Here is a 23,441-nt window from a genome sequence, read left to right on the forward strand (position 1 = left end):
AGACCCATTGGATATATTTAGGGCAGCGCTCCGCTGCCGGTTCTCCATAGCACCAGCGCCATCTTGTGGAGTCAGCGCTGTCACTGCATGTTCTCCTGCGGGAACTTTCGCAGGTGCTGTCGCCACCTGTCTTTCTTTTTTTTGTTGTTGCATATATATATAGAGCCAACTCGACCCAAAGGTATTGGAGCGCTTTACACGAGCACCGTATTTACATTACACATTCAGACACGGGAGATTAAGGGGCATATTATCAAGCACAGCATTAAAATTATCGCCGCTTTAGCGGCAGGAAACCGCCGCTAAAGCGGCGATAATGGGCTTGATAATATGCCGCAGAGAATTCCCATAGAAGCCCATGTTGACACCAGAACATGGGCTTCTATGGGAATTCTCAAGGGCATATTATCAAGCCCATTATCGCCGCTTTAGCGGCAGTTTTCTGCCACTAAAGCGGCGATAATTTTTACGCCGTTTCTTGATAATATGCCCCTAAGTGATTTGCCCAGGATCACAGGATGTGGACGCGACCCTGCGGCTCGAACCCCGGTTTCCAGCACCAAAGTCGGCAGTCTAGCCGACGGACCACATCCCCTCCCTTTGCCAGAGGAAGCTGTTGTTTGTCTGCAGCGGCTGGAACAAGGTGACGCTCGACAACCTCTCAGGATAGTTTGTGAGAAATGTATCCAAACCCCAACTGAAGTGTCCCGTCTACTCCAGGGTTTTAATGAACGCTGCGTTGCCTCCTCGCGGCGCCTCTGGCTGGGGAGCAAGGGGCGAGGGTCCCTCAGAATGGGTGGCAAATGAGTGGGCGTCCCTCACATTTATAAAAGATGCAAACACGTCAGTTTCCTGTAAAACATCCTTGACCAGCGCTGCAGCCCCGAAGTTGTGTCAGTGGGCTTTAATGAAAGGGGGTGAGGGCGGGCGGGACTCACCAGATGTGCAGGCAGCCCACCAAGGCGAAGAGCACGCCATTGAGCAGCGAGACGGGGACGGCGCAGAGCAGCGAGATGAGCCGGTAGCACCAGAGCTTGGAGGCCTCGAAGAGGATGTCACTCCACGTCCAGACCTTGTCGAAGCTGTGGAAGGAGCCGGGCTCGGCCAGCACGTTGGAGAAGTCCACCTGTGAGAGGGGCAGAAGAGCAGGGTGACCATGAACTCAGCTGTCTCGAGCACATCACTATTAAACTTAAACCACCATAGTGAGGTCAGGCACACTGCAGCCAGTGACGTCAGGCACACTGCAGCCAAACCTTTCAGTTAAGTCAAGAACACTGCAGCCAAACATTTCAGAGACGTCAGGAACACTGCAGCCAGTGACGTCAGGAACACTGCAGCCAAACCTTTCAGTAACTTCAGGCCCACTGCAGCCACACATTTCATTGACTTCAGGCACACTGCAACCAAACCTTTCACTGACTTCAGGCACACTGCAACCAAACCTTAATGTGACTTCTGGCACACTGCAGCCACACCTTTCAGTTAAGTCAAGAACACTGCAGCCAAACCTTTCAGAGACGTCAGGAACACTGCAGCCAAACCTTTCAGAGACGTCAGGAACACTGCAGCCAGTGACGTCAGGAACACTGCAGCCAACCCTTTCAGTAACTTCAGGCCACTACAACCAAATCTTTTAGTGACTTCAGGCACACTGCAACCAAACCTTTCATTGACTTCAGGCACATTGCAGCCACACCTTTCAATGACTTTAGGCACACTGCAACCAAACCTTTCAGTGACTTCAGGCACACTGCAACCAAACCTTTAAATGACTTCAGGCACACTGCAACCAAACCTTTCAATTACTTCAGGCACACTGTAGCCAAACCTTTCAATGACTTCAGGCACACTGTAACCAAACCTTTAAATGACTTCAGGCACACTGCAACCAAACCTTTCAATGACTTCAGGCACACTGTAGCCAAACCTTTCAGTGACTTCAGGCACACTGTAGCCAAACCTTTCAGTGACTTCAGGCACACTGCAACCAAACCTTACAGTGACTTCAGGCACACTGCAGCCACACCTTTCAATGACTTCAGGCACACTGCAACAAAACCTTTCAATGACCACAGGCACACTGCAACCAAACCTTTCAATGACTTCAGGCACACTGCAACCAAACCTTTCAATGACTTCAGGCACACTGCAGCCACACCTTTCAATGACTTCAGGCACACTGCAACCAAACCTTTTAATGACTTCAGACACACTGTAGCCAAACCTTTCAGTGACTTCAGGCACACTGTAACCAAACCTTTCAGTGACTTCAGGCACACTGCAACCAAACCTTACAGTGACTTCAGGCACACTGTAGCCAAACCTTTCAATGACTTCAGGCACACTGCAACCAAACCTTTAAATGACTTCAGGCACACTGCAACCAAACCTTTCAATGACTTCAGGCACACTGTAGCCAAACCTTTCAGTGACTTCAGGCACACTGTAGCCAAACCTTTCAGTGACTTCAGGCACACTGCAACCAAACCTTACAGTGACTTCAGGCGCACTGCAGCCACACCTTTCAATGACTTCAGGCACACTGCAACAAAACCTTTCAATGACCACAGGCACACTGCAACCAAACCTTTTAATGACTTCAGGCACACTGCACCCAAACCTTTCAATGACTTCAGGCACACTGCAGCCACACCTTTCAATGACTTCAGGCACACTGCAACCAAACCTTTTAATGACTTCAGACACACTGTAGCCAAACCTTTCAGTGACTTCAGGCACACTGTAACCAAACCTTTCAGTGACTTCAGGCACACTGCAACCAAACCTTACAGTGACTTCAGGCACACTGCAGCCACACCTTTCAATGACTTCAGGCACACTGCAACCAAACCTTTTAATGACTTCAGGCACACTGCAGCCACACCTTTCAATGACTTCAGGCACACTGCAGCCACACCTTTCAATGACTTCAGGCACACTCCAACCACATCTTTCAATGACTTCAGGCACATTGCAGCCACACCTTTCAATGACTTCAGGCACATTGCAGCCACACCTTTCAATGACTTCAGACACACTACAACCAAACCTTTCAATGACTTCAGGCACACTGCAGCCACACCTTTCAATGACTTCAGGCACACTGCAGCCACACCTTTCAATGACTTCAGGCACATTGCAGCCACACCTTTCAATGACTTCAGACACACTGCAGCCACACCTTTCGGTGACTTGAGGTACCCACCAGCATTAAACCTGTGGCCTTACTTAAAAGCATGCCAATAGTAAACCTAACAGTGACTTCAGGCACACTGCAACCAAACCTTTGAGTAATCTGAGGCACACCGCTATTATGAAACCTACGTCCTCACTATAGCACACTATACACCAATCCTGATGTTGGTGTTGTTTGTCATACCACAACTATGTCTTCGGGCTTCTTGAAGCACGCCAAGCCCCAACTGATCTGGGGCACAGTGCTGGCTTTGGGGCGGTGCGAGCGGTGCCACCGCACAGCGCCATTTGGGCTCTGAAATCGGCGCCAGTCGCATTGCCCAAAAGCCTGCACTGTTGAACATCAAGCTTTCTTTCAGTGCCAGCTTTTGGGCAGTGTGAGCGGTGCCACCGCACCGGGTGCCTAGGTCAGAGGGCGCCATTTGGGTTCTGAAATCGGCGCCAGTCGCATTTGCCTAAAAACAGCTCTGTTGAACATCAAGCTTTCTTTTCCAGGACAATAATCTTCCTAGAAACATAAGACAGTGTTAATTAGATCAGGAGGCACACTTTTATGCCCACCCATGGGCTGCAGTAAAAGTAAACATTTGTTTTGCTTATGAGTCAGAAAATAAAATAAAAGGTTTCTCGTTAACATTTCAGTATGTCTTCTTGTCGCCTTGATTGCTAGAGATAGTCTACGTCAGCTCACTTTTGTGTAATTCACTTTCAGTTTGTGAATTCAAACAAAGTAAGTTGTAGGCAGGGCTGGCTCTGTGGCAGTGGAACATTTATTATAGTTTTAAATGCACCTGCTGCCGCATTCTTTGCTTCCAGCAATTTTCTGGCAACAATAAACATGTCACGATAACTCCGGTGATTAATGTTTTTTCTGCAGAGAGAGATCGGAACTGTGAAAGTTGTGATTTATCGTAAGGTAGCACAGAGGGTTAATGTGCCTGCTGCAAAGAACGTGTACCATACAGATCTCAAAGAACATATCATGTAAATACATCTACTGCTTTTGTCAGAGAGATCCTGGGGCTCATTTATGAGCCCCTGCGTCACTTTGCGCCACCGGTGCGTCACTTTTTGTGACACACCAGTGGCGTAAAACATGCGCCATGTTGCGCCATATTTACGAAGTGACGCATCTAGGTAGATGCGTCACTTCGTAAACCCCTGCGCTACATTACACCTGCGCCAGGTATAATGTATGCAGGGTGGGCGTACCCCCGCAAGAAAGGGTCGTAGGAGTGGCGCAGCAAAATCTATGAGATTTCGCTGTGTCACTTTTAGGACGCCAATACGTCAAAACCTTGCAGGCGTAAAGGAGATGCAGGCCCTTTCACATGGGGCAAGCCCCATGTGAAAGGAACATTGCTGGAGTTGCGTCAGGCTTCCGACACAACTCCAGCAATGCGCCACTTTTCGCGCCGACAGATACGTCAGTTAAACTGACGTATCTGTCCTTCCTTGCGACATGATGCGTCATATTATAAATATGACGCATCATTGGTGTCGCAAGGAGGGCGCACTGAGAAGTGACGCATCGCTGCTTACCCGCAGCGATGCGTCACTTCTCATAAATGAGGCCCCCTATTCTTACTTGCAGTTTTTAAGATAAAATCCTAATGTAGAACAGTGAGCAATTAACTGTCATCAAAGAACTGCATGAAAACAGCATGGTATAGGTTAAAGAGTTTTACGATTTTATTTCCAGTCTTTTATTATCCTAATGTTGCAAAATGGGTTGATTGGGGAAGAAATCAATTCTTATTATTAAAGAGAACCCCCAACCACGGTGTTCAGTTTTATATTCTAATTTTGTCCTTCTCTAGACCAAGCAGTCTTAAACTATACTGCCTACAAGTATGGATGACATGACTCCTATTGTAGTCCTCTGTCTTATGTAATGTTTCCCATACTGATTTACACACGTATAATTGATTCAGTGGCATAGCAAGGGGGGAGGGGTGGTCCACTCCAGGCGGCATGGGTTTTGGCAGTGGCGGCCTCGCCTGCTCTTACCTGCCATCTAGGGGTAGCAATCCCCCCCCACTCTTCAATCGACTGCAACGGGGTGGAACATGCAGTGACCTCCACGGGCAGCCAAAAGGCTAGCTACGGCACTGGATTGAGTGTCTCTGTATAATATGTGTGATGTAAAAGCTCTAACACCCTACACTGGTATGAGTGTTGCTATAAAAATAATTTAATGAATCAGTGAGAAAGTAGTTATGGAGACTTGAGGTGCACTGTTGAAGGGTGTTAGTGAAGGAATCCCTGACAGAGGTGGTCATTGGGGGGCGCCAACAAACATTGTCGCACAGGGCACCAACAGCGCAAAAGCCGGCCCTGCTGGGCATATCATGGTGGGTTGCAGCCCGCCAGATTCCCCGGCTCAGGTCAGTGAAGCGGCTGAGCCTGCCCTTTGTCAGAGGGTTTAGGGCACCTAAAGTTGGGCTTGATCTGCTTCTACGGTTTCAAGACCACTTCCACATGGGGGAGGAGCTTCTGCCAGAGCACGCCTACACCTGAGAGCAACCCCAGGTACATGCATACCGCACCTGGGAGCAGCATCAGGTACATGAGTACTGTACCTGGGAGCAGCATCAGGTTCATGAATACTGTACCTGGGAGCAGCCTCAGATACATGAATACTGTACCTGGGAGTAGCCTCAGATACATGAATACTGTACCTGGGAGTAGCCTCAGATACATGAATACTGTACCTGGGAGCAGCCTCAGATACATGAATACTGTACCTGGGAGCAGCCTCAGATACATGAATACTGTACCTGGGAGCAGCCTCAGATACATGAATACTGTACCTGGGAGCAGCCTCAGGTTCATGAATACTGTACCTGGGAGCAGCCTCAGATACATGAATACTGTACCTGGGAGCAGCCTCAGATACATGAATACTGTACCTGGGAGCAGCCTCAGGTTCATGAATACTGTACCTGGGAGCAGCCTCAGATACATGAATACTGTACCTGGGAGTAGCCTCAGATACATGAATACTGTACCTGGGAGTAGCCTCAGATACATGAATACTGTACCTGGGAGTAGCCTCAGATACATGAATACTGTACCTGGGAGCAGCCTCAGATACATGAATACTGTACCTGGGAGTAGCCTCAGATACATGAATACTGTACCTGGGAGCAGCCTCAGATACATGAATACTGTACCTGGGAGCAGCCTCAGATACATGAATACTGTACCTGGGAGCAGCCTCAGATACATGAATACTGTACCTGGGAGCAGCCTCAGGTTCATGAATACTGTACCTGGGAGCAGCCTCAGATACATGAATACTGTACCTGGGAGTAGCCTCAGATACATGAATACTGTACCTGGGAGTAGCCTCAGATACATGAATACTGTACCTGGGAGCAGCCTCAGATAAATGAATACTGTACCTGGGAGTAGCCTCAGATACATGAATACTGTACCTGGGAGCAGCCTCAGATACATGAATACTGTACCTGGGAGCAGCCTCAGATACATGAATACTGTACCTGGGAGTAGCCTCAGATACATGAATACTGTACCTGGGAGCAGCCTCAGATACATGAATACTGTACCTGGGAGCAGCCTCAGATACATGAATACTGATATTTTCCCCTGAGCACACAAACAGCGTTCGCGAACAGGAAAAAAGCATTGCGAACAAGCAATTCTGCGTGTTCGCGGAATTTCTGCGTGCTCGCGGAGATTTGTTTACCGTTCCACGCAGCTTTGCGTAGCGCGACTACGCAAATTCCGCCCATCCCTACTTTTCAATATCTGCCTTCCCATTATTAAGTCCAATGTATCATGCAGGCATCTTTGTGCAATTATGCATTTTATCATATGCATCAATTGCTAGCATGTACAGTGAACATATTAGATGGGTTCCAAATATCAAGAACCATACATTTACAAATGAAACACAACACACACAGTCACACAGACACATAACAAATAAACAAAACAACACACACACACAGGAACAGTTTAGATAGCAACAGTGAAAGCTTTCCACATACACAGAACAGGCACAGCACACACAGCAGCAGTGCAAGCTTCTCTTGCAAACACATCAGGTTCTGTCACACACAGGCAAGACAGCAGCAGGGCAAGCCTCAGTCACACACAGAACAGGTACAGCATACAGAGTAGCAGTGCAAACATCCCTCGCACACAGAACGGGTGCAACACAAACAGCAGCAGTACAAGCCTCGCTCACACACAGAGCAGGCACAGCACAGACAGGAGCAGGGCAAGCGTCACTCCCACACAGAACAGGTACAGCACAGGTAGGAGCAGTGCAAGCCTCACTGACACACAGAACAGGTACAGCACAGGTAGGAGCAGTGCAAGCTTCACTCACACACAGAGCAGGTACAGCACAGGTAGGAGCAATGCAAGCCTCACTCACACACAGAGCAGGTACAGCACAGACAGCAGCAGTGCAAGCTTCACTCACACACAGAGCAGGTACAGCACAGGTAGGAGCAATGCAAGCCTCACTCACACACAGAGCAGGCACAGCACAGACAGGAGCAGGGCAAGCGTCACTCCCCACAGAACAGGTACAGCACAGGTAGGAGCAGTGCAAGCCTCACTGACACACAGAACAGGTACAGCACAGGTAGGAGCAGTGCAAGCCTCACTCACACACAGAGCAGGTATAGCACAGGTAGGAGCAGTGCAAGCCTCACTCACATACAGAGCAGGTACAGCACAGGTAGGAGCAGTGCAAGCCTCACTCACATACAGAGCAGGTACAGCACAGGTAGGAGCAGTGCAAGTTTCACTCACACACAGAGCAGGTACAGCACAGAGAGCAGCAGTGCAAGCTTCACTCACACACAGAGCAGGTACAGCACAGGTAGGAGCAATGCAAGCCTCACTCACACACAGAACAGGTACAGCACAGGTAAGGGCAATGCAGGCCTCACTCACACACAGAGCAGGTACAGCACATTTATCAGCAGTGCAAGTCTCGCTCATACACACAGAGCAGGTACAGCACATGTATCAGCAGTGCAAGCTTCATTCACACACAGAACAGGTACAGCACGGACAGCAGCAGTGCAAGCCTCGCTCACACACAGAGCAGGTTCAGCACAGGTAGGAGCAGTGCAAGCATCACTACCACACAGAACATGTACAGCACAGAGAGTAGCAGTGCAAGCATCGCCCTCACTCGGAGCAGGTTCAGTACAGGCAGCAGCAGTGCAAGCCTCGCTCACACACAGAACAGGTACAGCACAGGTAGGAGCATTGCAAGCGTCACTCACACACAGAGCAGGCACAGAACAGACAGGAGTAGTGCAAACCTCGCTCATACACAGGGCAGGTAAAGCACAGGCAGCAGCAGTGCAAGCCTCACTCCCACACAGAAGAGGTACAGCACAGTTAGCAGCAGTGCAAGCGTCTCTCCACACAGAGCAGGTACAGCACAGACAGGAGCAGTGCAAGCCTCGCTCACACACAGAACCGATACAGCACATGTATCAGCAGTGCAAGCTTCACTCACACACAGAGCAGGTACAGCACATGTAAGATCAGTGCAAGCTTCACTCACACACAGAGCAGGTCAAGGACATGTATCAGCAGTCCAAGCCTTGCTCACACACAGAGCAGGTACAGCACAGGTAGCAGCAGTGCAAGCACCATGCACACACAGAGCAGGTACAGCACAGGCAGCAGCAGTGCAAGCCTCACTCACACACAGAGCAGGTACAGCACAGGTAGCAGCAGTGCAGGCCTCACTCACACACAGAGCAGGTACAGCACAGGTAGGAGCAGTTCAATCTTCCATCCCACACAGAACAGGTACATCACAGACAGGAGCAGCGCAAGCCTCACTCACACACAGAGCAAGTACAGCACAGGCAGGAGCAGGGCCAGCTTCACCCACACACCAAACAGGTACAGCACAGGTAGGAGCAGTGCAAGCCTCACTCCCACACAGAACAGGTACAGCACAGGTAGGGGCAGGGCAAGGGTCGCTAACCCACAGAACAGGTACAGCACCAGTAGGGGCAGTGCAAGCTTCACTCACACACAGAGCAGGTACAGCACAGACAGGAGCAGGGCAAGCCTCACTCACACACAGAGCAGATGCAGCACAGGTAGGAGCAGTGCAAGCTTCCATCACACACAGAACAGGTACAGCACAGACAGGAGCAGGGCAAGCCTCGCTCACACACAGAGCAGGTACAGCACAGGCAGCAGCAGTGCAAGCTTCCATCACACACAGAACATGAATAGCACAGGTAGGAGCAGTGCACGCTTCACTCACACACAGAGCAGGTACAGCAAAGGTGCCAACAGTACAAGCTGTATAGACTAGAGATGGACTTAATAGTTTGATACTCCAAATGTATATGGTATGATCTACGGTGTGATCGACCCCACAGGAAAGAAAGGAGGAAATTCTGTTAGGGACAAGAATCTTCACCCACCAAGGTGCAAGCTTCATCACTGGGTTCTGCCCGTGTCCCACCTGCGCTCTCACTAATAGGGTCATCCCATAGTCAGGTTCAGCTGCGGATCAGCCTTCTGAGCTCTCTGCTGCAAGCGCTGACAAGAAACATCACTGATGCAACATTGTTAGTTCCAGGGCGATCCTAAAGCTTCATGGAAAAATAAGTGCCTCGAGGTCGTCCTTCCAGGAGGAGCTAAGGGCTCAACTCAGGTCACAGGGAGTCCTGCTGATGGGGCTTGTGGTGACCATGACTGGTTCCTCCATCCTTCAAGGAACCCTCAGCCTGTGGTGCGGACACAGGGTGATCTGAGCTACAGGGTAGCTTTATGAACTAAAACTTGGAAAAGGAGGAAACCTTTACACTGAATGAGAGGAAGGGTGGGCCCCTTACATTGAATGAGAGAAAAGGTGGACCTCTTACATTGAATGAGAGAAAAGGTGGAGCCCCTTACATTGAATTAGAATGTTGGGCAGGGTGGGGCCCCTTACATTGAATGAGAGAAAGGGTGGGGCCCCTTACATTGAATTAGATTGTTGGAAGGGTGGGGCCCCTTCCATTGAATGAGGATGTTGGAAAAGGTGGGGCCCCTTACATTGATTGAGCGAAAGGGTGGGGCCCTTACATTGAATGAGAATGTTGGAAAAGGTGGGGCCCCTTACATTGAATGAGAGAAAAGGTGGGGCCCCTTACATGGAATGGGAATGTTGGACAGGGTGACTGGGTCCCCTTACACTGAATGAGAATGTTGGAGACCTCTACATTGAAGGGAAGTGTTGGAAAGGGTGAGGCCCTTACAGTGATTGAGTGTTTTGGAAAGGGTGGGGCCATTATAGTGAATGAGATGAAAGTGAATAAATGCGGAATGTCCGTTTTCGGTGAATGAAGAGCTCGTGCCACCCACTCACCGCTGACCCCGCATCGTCCATTCTTAACCCAACCCATGTGATGAGTACAGGTGGGGGATCGGCCTGAGACCTATTCTAACCAACCCCCCTCACCCTCCCTCCCGAGTGGGAATTCTTGGGGGGTGACAAAGGCACGCAGACACCTTTACTGCGTTAGAGAATATACAATTCTACGGCCGTATTTATTCCATTTCCATAAACACAACATTTTTTACTGAAATATCAAAAAACTTTCAAATGATATTTACAATTTGTACATCAAGACACTTGATTGTACGAACTAATACCTGTCGGTTCCTATCAACAGTTCTTCAAAGGAGTCATGTCTGGCCACTCCCCCCCGCACCACGGCATTGACTATTCCAAATGATTCGGGACTGTGTCCCCCGTACAGCAAGTTGCACATCACAAGGCGAATTCACCTTGCCCCCTCAAGATAGAGGGAGCGTGGGCCAGCATGACAACTGAGCCCCCAACATAACCGTGCCAGAGCCAACCCAAGAAGGGTTCCCCCCCTGGCACCCAATGGGGATGGGCCTGGGAAACCAGGCAGTACCGTGGACCCCTGGTGCCATCCCCCGACATCCTCCGGGGCTATGCAATGGAGTACCGTGAGAGACCTAGGGACAGTTGCTGTAGCGGGAGTCCCAACCCCCTACGGCAACCCCCAGCCCCGGTTCTTAAAAGCCAAAGGATTCATAATACAGAATTCACCTGCACGTCAATTACTGATGCCAAGGTTGACCACCTGTTTAGTGACAAGACATGACCCCTTCCGTGCCAAAGATGCAGTCCTCCCGAGGCCGCCGCAATCCTTCCAGCAGCGGCGAGGTCCCAGGAGCGAAGGTGCAGAGCGGTGGGGCAGCCAGGCGAGGACACAGGTAGAACAGGTGGGGAGACACTCCCCCTCTTATCCTCGCCCAACTTGGTGCCGCCTGCTACCGATCTGAACCGGCCGGCACCTGTCCTGGGGGTCCGCCATCGGTCGGCGTTGCCCCCCGGGTCAAACTTGCAACAACACACCAGCCTCGAGGTGTTTGTGTCACTTATTAAAGTTGATGAACACCGTGTCCGTGGTTATTAACTGAATCATAATACCAATAATAGCAGCTGGGGGCAAAGCTGTGCCCCCCCATCCCATCCCCCCAACCTCCGGTGAACAATCATGCATTCAGTGCTCGTCCTCTGCACGTCGACCAGCCCCGGATGTGCCTATAGTTAGGGTCCGCCTCTTACACCCAGAGTGTGGATCATTAATGACATGTTTCTGCCGCGTGGCTTCGGAAGCGGGACATAATGTGCAGGTGGGGAAGACAGGATTTGTTCTTTGGATTAAATAAAGAGGAGTTTTCGGTTTAATAAAATAAATATTTTCCCACGAGGTAAGATGTTAAATGTCAAATATTTAATTAATTAGATTAAGGGGGGGGGCGGGGTGATATTATAATGTCTCTCTCAGGCATTTCTTCAGACTAGACATAGGGCGAGGGGGCAGGCACACACTACACCCCTGGTATCTAGACTCTATTCCTAGCCACGAGGCTGTGGAGGCTTGGTTTGCATCACAGACATGTGTGTGCGCGGGGGAGGGGGGTGAGAGGGGCAGTTCATGGGGCAGGAAAACAAAAGTTGATTTCACGATGTCGCAGACTGTTCCCATGAGGCACAGGGTCAAGACTGATTTGCATATGGCTGGGTTCAAACTGGAATGGCATGGTGAGCAAAAAAACGATGGATTTAGGCCCAGATCTCTGTACTGGGGTGAATGTATGACATTGTTCTGCATTCTGTCCATCAACTGTTGTTTTTGCATTTGTCACCCCGAGTGGGACGGGTATGCCCAGACGTGGGTCCCGTGCTCTCCATGCCACTGGAATCAAGCTATCCTGGCTGAAGTGGGGTGAAACCCCGAAACCGGTCCTAGGATGCTTGTTAGCTGTCCAGGGAGGACCTGGCTTGGCAGTTCGGGCTGGACTGTTCCCATGAGGCACTGGGTCAAGACTGATTTGCATATGGCTCGGTTCAAACTATCGTCATGCTCATTAAGCGCCCGTGATCACTTTCACTTTCGCCCGCGATCACTTTCGCGGCGCAACTCGATGTTTGTGTTCCTTTATTTTGAGACGTTCAGGGAGTGCTTTCGTTGGTGCTTGCATGTTGGCGACTGGTTAATCGATTAGACCTATGTAGCGCTTTAGATCTCAAAGCGCTATGGTGGGTGCAGAAGTTACAACTCATGAAATATGGGATGCAACTCATAAGGAGGAGGCAGGTTTGAGTGCACATTGGCTGCAATCGAACTCTTAAGATGATGGGCTCTGTGTGTCCATTATCAGCACTCAGTCTTTGCTAAGTGGTCTTGTTTGTTTTGTTGTTGTGTTAATGCTTTGCTGCGCCCATTTGACTTACAGCGTGCTTTCTCTTTCCACAAACTCAATGTTTGTGTTCCTTTATTTTGAGATGCTTTTAGTATTACTGTCACACACACAACCACAACCACACACACAACCACACACACAACCACACGCTCAACCACACACACAACCACACAACCACACACACACCCACAACCACACACACAACCACAACCACACACACAACCACACATACAACCACACATACACACACAACCACACACACACACAACCACACACACAACCACACAACCACACACACACCCACAACCACACACACACACAACCACAACCACACACACAACCACACATACAACCACACACACACACACACACACAACCACACACACACAACCACACACACATAACCACACACACACAACCACACACACACACAAACACACCAACAACCACACACAACCCCACACACAACCACACACACAGCCAAACACACACACAACCACAACCACACACACACACACACATACAACCACACCCACAACCACACAACCACACACACACAACCATACACACACAACCACTCAACCACACACACAACCACAACCACACACAACCACAACCACACACACAACCACAACCAAACACACAGCCACACACACACAACCACACACAACCACACACACAACCACAACCACACACACACAACCACACAAACAACCACACACACACAACCACACCCACAACCACACCCACAACCACACCCACAACCACACACACACACAACCACAACCACACCCAACCACACCCACAACCACACACACACAACCACAACCACACACATACAACCACACACACACAACCACACACACAACCACACACACAACCACCCACACAACCACACCCACAACCACACACACACACACAACCACAACCACACCCAACCACACCCACACCCACAACCACAACCACACACAACCACAACCACACACACAACCACAACCAAACACACAGCCACACACACACAACCACACACAACCACACACACAACCACACACAACCACACCCAACCACACACACAACCACACACACAACCACACACACAACCACAACCACACACACACAACCACACAAACAACCACACACACACAACCACACCCACAACCACACCCACAACCACACCCACAACCACACACACACACAACCACAACCACACCCAACCACACCCACAACCACACACACACAACCACAACCACACACATACAACCACACACACACACAACCACACACACAACCACACACACAACCACACACACAACCACACACACACACAACTACACACACGACCACACACACACACAACCACACACAAACAACCACACACACACACATAACCACACACACAACCACACACACACATAACCACACACACAACCACACACACACAACCACACACACACACACAACCACACACACACACACAACCACACACAGACACACAACCAGACACACAACCAGACACACAACCACACACAACCACAAACACACACAACCACACACACACACACAACCACAACCACACACACACAACGCACCCACACCCACACACACAACCACCCACAACCACACACACACAACTACACACACAACCACACACACACAACCACACACACAACCACACACACACACAACCACACACACAACCACTCGCACACACACAACCACACACACACAACCACACACACACAACCACATACACACACACAACCAAACACACACAACCACACACACACACACACAACCACACACAACCACACACACAACCACACCAAGCATTGGCATAGCCAATAGGTCTCGCCTTTGGGACCTTATAAGTATTTAGCCATGCAACAGCTGATGTTGTTGCACCAAGGATATTGTGCTGCATAACTAAATACTTAATAGGTCCCAAAAGCGAGACCTATTGGCTATGCCAATGCTTGTTTTGCATTTGTCACCCCGAGTGGGACGGGCATGTCCAGACGTCTTGACCCTGTGCCTCATGGGAACAGTCCAGCCAGAACTGCCAAGCCATGTCTTCCCTGGACCGGATTCAAGCATCCTAGGACCGGGTCAAGACTGATTTGCATATGGCTGGGTTCAAACTGGAATGGCATGGTGAGCAAAAAAACGATGGATTTAGGCCCAGATCTCTGTACTGGGGGTGAATGTATGACATTGTTCTGCATTCTGTCCATCAACTGTTGTTTTTGCATTTGTCACCCCGAGTGGGACGGGTATGCCCAGACGTGGGTCCCGTGCTCTCCATGCCACTGGAATCAAGCTATCCTGGCTGAAGTGGGGTGAAACCCCGAAACCGGTCCTAGGATGCTTGTTAGCTGTCCAGGGAGGACCTGGCTTGGCAGTTCGGGCTGGACTGTTCCCATGAGGCACTGGGTCAAGACTGATTTGCATATGGCTCGGTTCAAACTATCGTCATGCTCATTAAGCGCCCGTGATCACTTTCACTTTCGCCCGCGATCACTTTCGCGGCGCAACTCGATGTTTGTGTTCCTTTATTTTGAGACGTTCAGGGAGTGCTTTCGTTGGTGCTTGCATGTTGGCGACTGGTTAATCGATTAGACCTATGTAGCGCTTTAGATCTCAAAGCGCTATGGTGGGTGCAGAAGTTACAACTCATGAAATATGGGATGCAACTCATAAGGAGGAGGCAGGTTTGAGTGCACATTGGCTGCAATCGAACTCTTAAGATGATGGGCTCTGTGTGTCCATTATCAGCACTCAGTCTTTGCTAAGTGGTCTTGTTTGTTTTGTTGTTGTGTTAATGCTTTGCTGCGCCCATTTGACTTACAGCGTGCTTTCTCTTTCCACAAACTCAATGTTTGTGTTCCTTTATTTTGAGATGCTTTTAGTATTACTGTCACACACACAACCACAACCACACACACAACCACACACACAACCACACGCTCAACCACACACACAACCACACAACCACACACACACCCACAACCACACACACAACCACAACCACACACACAACCACACATACAACCACACATACACACACAACCACACACACACACAACCACACACACAACCACACAACCACACACACACCCACAACCACACACACACACAACCACAACCACACACACAACCACACATACAACCACACACACACACACACACACAACCACACACACACAACCACACACACATAACCACACACACACAACCACACACACACACAAACACACCAACAACCACACACAACCCCACACACAACCACACACACAGCCAAACACACACACAACCACAACCACACACACACACACACATACAACCACACCCACAACCACACAACCACACACACACAACCATACACACACAACCACTCAACCACACACACAACCACAACCACACACAACCACAACCACACACACAACCACAACCAAACACACAGCCACACACACACAACCACACACAACCACACACACAACCACAACCACACACACACAACCACACAAACAACCACACACACACAACCACACCCACAACCACACCCACAACCACACCCACAACCACACACACACACAACCACAACCACACCCAACCACACCCACAACCACACACACACAACCACAACCACACACATACAACCACACACACACAACCACACACACAACCACACACACAACCACCCACACAACCACACCCACAACCACACACACACACACAACCACAACCACACCCAACCACACCCACACCCACAACCACAACCACACACAACCACAACCACACACACAACCACAACCAAACACACAGCCACACACACACAACCACACACAACCACACACACAACCACACACAACCACACCCAACCACACACACAACCACACACACAACCACACACACAACCACAACCACACACACACAACCACACAAACAACCACACACACACAACCACACCCACAACCACACCCACAACCACACCCACAACCACACACACACACAACCACAACCACACCCAACCACACCCACAACCACACACACACAACCACAACCACACACATACAACCACACACACACACAACCACACACACAACCACACACACAACCACACACACAACCACACACACACACAACTACACACACGACCACACACACACACAACCACACACAAACAACCACACACACACACATAACCACACACACAACCACACACACACATAACCACACACACAACCACACACACACAACCACACACACACACACAACCACACACACACACACAACCACACACAGACACACAACCAGACACACAACCAGACACACAACCACACACAACCACAAACACACACAACCACACACACACACACAACCACAACCACACACACACAACGCACCCACACCCACACACACAACCACCCACAACCACACACACACAACTACACACACAACCACACACACACAACCACACACACAACCACACACACACACAACCACACACACAACCACTCGCACACACACAACCACACACACACAACCACACACACACAACCACATACACACACACAACCAAACACACACAACCACACACACACACACACAACCACACACAACCACACACACAACCACACCAAGCATTGGCATAGCCAATAGGTCTCGCCTTTGGGACCTTATAAGTATTTAGCCATGCAACAGCTGATGTTGTTGCACCAAGGATATTGTGCTGCATAACTAAATACTTAATAGGTCCCAAAAGCGAGACCTATTGGCTATGCCAATGCTTGTTTTGCATTTGTCACCCCGAGTGGGACGGGCATGTCCAGACGTGGGTCACGTGCTCTCCATGCCACTGGAATTAAGCTATCCTGGCTGAAGAGGGGTGAAAAGCGTTACAACCAACAAACAAATGATGGACGGAATGCTGACAATGCAGACATTCTCCCCCAGTCAAGAGATCTGGGTTAAATCCATCGTTCTTTTGCCCACTACACCACCCCAGTTCAGACATGGCCATATGCAAATCAGTCTTGACCCTGTGCCTCATGGGAACAGTCCAGCCCGAACTGCCAAGCCATGTCTTCCCTGGACCGGAATCAAGCATCCTAGGACCAGTTTCTGGCTGTCAGCCGTCATCAGCCAGGATAGCTTGACTCCAGTGGCGTAGTGAGCACGGGTCCCACGTCTGGGAATACCCATCCAACTTAGGGCGAAAAGCGTTACAACAAACAAATGATGGACGGAATGCTGACAATGCAGACATTCTCCCCCAGTCAAGAGATCTGGGTTAAATCCATCGTTCTGTTGCCCACTACACCACCCCAGTTCAGACATGGCCATATGCAAATCAGTCTTGACCCTGTGCCTCATGGGAACAGTCCAGCCAGAACTGCCAAGCCATGTCTTCCCTGGACCGGATTCAAGCATCCTAGGACCGGGTCAAGACTGATTTGCATATGGCTGGGTTCAAACTGGAATGGCATGGTGAGCAAAAAAACGATGGATTTAGGCCCAGATCTCTGTACTGGGTGAATGTATGACATTGTTCTGCATTCTGTCCATCAACTGTTGTTTTTGCAGCTGGAATCCGCATCATCCGAGTCATAGGCCAGGGTGGACGCGGGTAGGGGTTGTCATTCTTTGTAGACTGTGTATTAGGGTCGGGCTTCCTTATTCTAGGGGCAATATGGCCCGTGCTGGTGGCCCGCCCAAAGCCGCTGCCTAGATGTGCCTTGGTGTAGCAAGGACCCTCCCCTCCCCGTCCCCCCCCCACTGATCCACTCATCCCTACACGCCCCGCCTCGTGATCTACTGAAGGCCTTTACCTGAGTTCCACCCCAGCACACAGACCCACCCTCGTATCCAGCGCTGTATGCATTCTCGGCTTCTAGCTGCTAGACCCTGGGGTGAATCTCGGTGCAGGGCGCACTCAGGGGGGCTCTCAGGACAGGGACAGGTCAGTGCCGTGCACCCCCGTTGTACACCCGTCTGGCAGGGGCTGCAGTTGTCTCGAGAGTGTCTCTTGGTGCAGCGAGTCTACAAATCGTTCTCAAGAGAAAGAAGACAGGCGCAGGGGGGGGGGGGGTTAAATGTCAGCAGAATCCTTTATAATGGCGAATGTGTTAAAACATAAACGGCGTCTGTTCCAACCCCTTCCGACTGCGACGGGGGTTGAGGGTTGTTGGACACCCCTTCCTACAGACCTCCAGCCTCTCCCCCTCTCCCCCCCACGCCGAGCTCCTCTTACCTTGAGGTAGTCGTTGATGCGCCGGGGGTCCCTGTTCTCCGGCAGCGGTGGCTTCTCGGCGCTTGATGGGGGCGGGGGCGCAGGGCGCTGTGGCTTGAGGTCCTGGTCGTCCGCGTCAATCCTGTACTCGGTGAAGGGTTCCCCGCTCATCATCGTCGGTCTGGGGGGTCCAGAGGAAGAGGGTGGGGGGCAGCCGCTGGGAGGTACTCACAGCCCCAGATCTCAGCTCCCTGCCCTACAAGAGACGCCTGAGCGCTGGGCCCCGGGAGGGTGTGTCCAGGTGATGGCACACACGGAGGATATATGAAGGGGGTCCCTGGTCTCCGCCTCCCTAGTCTCTCGGTCTGACCTTTACCTCTGACAGTAGCCTGTCTCTTCGGTCAGTCTGAATTGTCCAGGCAGTCTCTTCTCTCTCCCTCTCTCTTTGTCTCTTTCGCTCGATGTATCTGCTGATCGTGTCTCTGTCTCTTCCTATGGCCCTGTCGCCCTCTCTTTCTCTAAGCCACACTCCCTCAGCCCTCTCTGCCTTCACTCTTGCGAGCTCTCTTTCTTCCACGCTCTCTCTTTCTCCCTTCTCTCCCTCCTTCCGCCCTCCTTCTCTCCTGTTTAGCAACCTGATTTGGGTTCTATTCTGAGAGTGAGTGCGGCTGCAGGTCCCCCCTGTCTCTTCGAGTCCCGGCCCTGACACCTCTCTCAGACATGCCAGGACAGCTGTCAGAGCCGCCGGGTTAAATATGGCACCGGCTCGGAGTGAGGGGCGCTCCCCGGCTGCACTCTGTCCACCTACCAGGACAGTTCGGTAGCGGGCCCTTCCTTGTACCGTAGAACATGCCTGCCACTGTACCATAGGACATGGCTACCACTGAACCATAGAACATGGCTGTCACTGTTCCATAGAACATGCCTGTCACTGTACCATAGAACATGGCTGTCCCTGTACCGTAGAACATGGCTGTCACTGTACCATAGAACATGCCTGTCACTGTACCATAGAACATGCCTGTCACTGTACCATAGAACATGGCTGTCACTGTACCGTAGAACATGGCTGTCACTGTACCATAGAACATGGCTGTCACTGTTCCATAGAACATGCCTGTCACTGTACCGTAGAACATGGCTGTCACTGTACCGTAGAACATGGCTGTCACTGTACCATAGAACATGGCTGTCACTGTACCATAGAACATGCCTGTCACTGTACTGTAGAACATGGCTGTCACTGTACAGTAGAACATGGCTGTCACTGTACCGTAGAACATGGCTTTCACTGTACCGTAGAACATGGCTGTAACTGTACCACAGAACATGGCTGTCCCTGTACCGTAGAACATGCCTGTCACTGTACCATAGAACATGGCTGACATTGTACTGTACAACATGGGGGTCCCTGTACCATAGAACATGCCTGTCACTGTACCATAGAACATGCCTGTCACTGTACCATAGAACATGGCTGTCACTGTACCGTAGAACATGGCGGTCCCTGTACCATAGAACATGGCTGTCACTGTACCAGAGAACATGGCTGTCACTGTACCGTAGAACATGGCTGTCACTGTACCGTAGAACATGGCTGTCACTTTACCGTAGAACATGCCTGTCACTATACCATAGAACATGCCTGTCACTGTACCGTAGAACATGGCTGTCACTGTACCGTAGAACATGGCGGTCCCTGTACCATAGAACATGGCTGTCACTGTACCATAGAACATGGCTGTCACTGTACCGTAGAACATGGCTGTGACTGTACCATAGAACATGGCTGTCACTGTACCGTAGAACATGGCGGTCCCTGTACTGTAGAACATGGCTGTCACTGTACCGTAGAACATGCCTGTCACTGTACCATAGAACATGCCTGTCACTGTACCATAGAACAAGGCTGTCACTGTACCGTAGAACATGGCTGTCACTGTACCGTAGAACATGGCTGTCACTGTTCCATAGAACATGCCTGTCACTGTACCATAGAACATGGCTGTCCCTGTACCGTAGAACATGGCTGTCACTGTACCGTAGAACATGGCTGTCACTGTACCATAGAACATGGCTGCCACTGTACCGTAGAACATGGCTGCCACTGTACCATAGAACATGGCTGCCACTGTACCATAGAACATGGCTGCCACTGTACCGTAGAACATGGCTGCCACTGTACCGTAGAACATGGCTGCCACTGTACCGTAGAACATGGCTGCCACTGTACCGTAGAACATGGCTGTCACTGTTCCATAGAACATGCCTGTCGCTGTACCATAGAACATGGCTGTCCCTGTACCGTAGAACATGGCTGTCACTGTACCGTAGAACATGGCTGTCACTGTACCATAGAACATGCCTGTCACTGTACCATAGAACATGGCTGTCACTGTTGCATAGAACATGCCTGTCACTGTACCATAGAACATGCCTGTCACTGTACCATAGAACATGGCTGTCACTGTACCGTAGAACATGGCTGTCACTGTACCATAGAACATGGCTGTCACTGTACCGTAGAACATGCCTGTCACTGTACCGTAGAACATGGCTGTCACTGTACCATAGAACATGGCTGTCACTGTACCGTAGAACATGGCTTTCACTGTACCGTAGAACATGGCTGTCAATGTACCATAGAACATGGCTGTCACTGTACCATAGAACATGGCTGTAACTGTACCATAGAACATGCCTGTCACTGTACCATAGAACATGCCTGTCACTGTACCATAGAACATGGCTGTCACTGTACCATAGAACATGGCTGTCACTGTACCGTTGAACATGGCTGTCACTGTACCGTAGAACATGCCTGTCACTGTACCATAGAACATGCCTGTCACTGTACCATAGAACATGGCTGTCACTGTACCGTAGAACATGGCTGTAACTGTACCATAGAACATGTCTGTCCCAGTACTGTAGAACATGGCTGTCCCTGTACTGTAGAGCATGGCTGTCACTGTACCATAGAACATGGCTGCCACTGTACCATAGAACATGGCTGTCACTGTACCGTAGAACATGCCTGTCCCTGTACCATAGAACATGGCTGCCACCGTACCATAGAACATGGCTGTCACTGTACCGTAGAACATGGCTGTCACTGTACCGTAGAACATGGCTGTAACTGTACCACAGAACATGGCTGTCCCTGTACCGTAGAACATGCCTGTCACTGTACCATAGAACATGGCTGTCACTGTACCATAGAACATGCCTGTCACTGTACCGTAGAACATGGCTGTCACTGTACCGTAGAACATGGCTGTCACTGTACCATAGAACATGGCTGTCACTGTACCATAGAACATGCCTGTCACTGTACTGTAGAACATGGCTGTCACTGTACCGTAGAACATGGCTGTCACTGTACCGTAGAACATGGCTTTCACTGTACCGTAGAACATGGCTGTAACTGTACCACAGAACATGGCTGTCCCTGTACCGTAGAACATGACTGTCACTGTACCATAGAACATGGCTGTCATTGTACTGTACAACATGGGGGTCCCTGTACCATAGAACATGCCTGTCACTGTACCATAGAACATGCCTGTCACTGTACCATAGAACATGGCTGTCACTGTACCGTAGAACATGGCGGTCCCTGTACCATAGAACATGGCTGTCACTGTACCAGAGAACATGGCTGTCACTCTACCGTAGAACATGGCTGTCACTGTACCGTAGAACATGGCTGTCACTTTACCGTAGAACATGCCTGTCACTATACCATAGAACATGCCTGTCACTGTACCGTAGAACATGGCTGTCACTGTACCGTAGAACATGGCGGTCCCTGTACCATAGAACATGGCTGTCACTGTACCATAGAACATGGCTGTCACTGTACCGTAGAACATGGCTGTGACTGTACCATAGAACATGGCTGTCACTGTACCGTAGAACATGGCGGTCCCTGTACTGTAGAACATGGCTGTCACTGTACCGTAGAACATGCCTGTCACTGTACCATAGAACATGTCTGTCACTGTACCATAGAACAAGGCTGTCACTGTACCGTAGAACATGGCTGTCACTGTACCATAGAACATGGCTGTCACTGTTCCATAGAACATGCCTGTCACTGTACCATAGAACATGGCTGTCCCTGTACCGTAGAACATGGCTGTCACTGTACCGTAGAACATGGCTGTCACTGTACCATAGAACATGGCTGCCACTGTACCGTAGAACATGGCTGCCACTGTACCATAGAACATGGCTGCCACTGTACCATAGAACATGGCTG

The 23,441-nt window shown here is 50.3% G+C and overlaps 1 protein-coding gene across 1 annotated transcript in view; it reads right to left on the bottom strand.

The window, feature by feature from the left end:
* Window positions 1–19,875, bottom strand: part of LOC146797117 (caveolin-2-like) — a 51,632-nt gene extending 31,757 nt beyond the window's left edge. The window contains exons 1-2 of the mRNA XM_085629765.1: window positions 19,199–19,875; window positions 939–1,126 (exon numbers count right to left, since the gene is read on the bottom strand). Coding sequence (XP_085485891.1) covers window positions 939–1,126; window positions 19,199–19,351 — 341 coding nt within the window. The 5' untranslated portion in view covers window positions 19,352–19,875. The remainder of the gene's footprint in view (window positions 1–938; window positions 1,127–19,198) is intronic.
* Window positions 19,876–23,441: the final 3,566 nt, after the last annotated feature.

The sequence above is a fragment of the Triturus cristatus genome, chromosome 10, assembly GCF_964204655.1.
Source record: "Triturus cristatus chromosome 10, aTriCri1.1, whole genome shotgun sequence".
Lineage (NCBI taxonomy): Eukaryota > Metazoa > Chordata > Amphibia > Caudata > Salamandridae > Triturus > Triturus cristatus.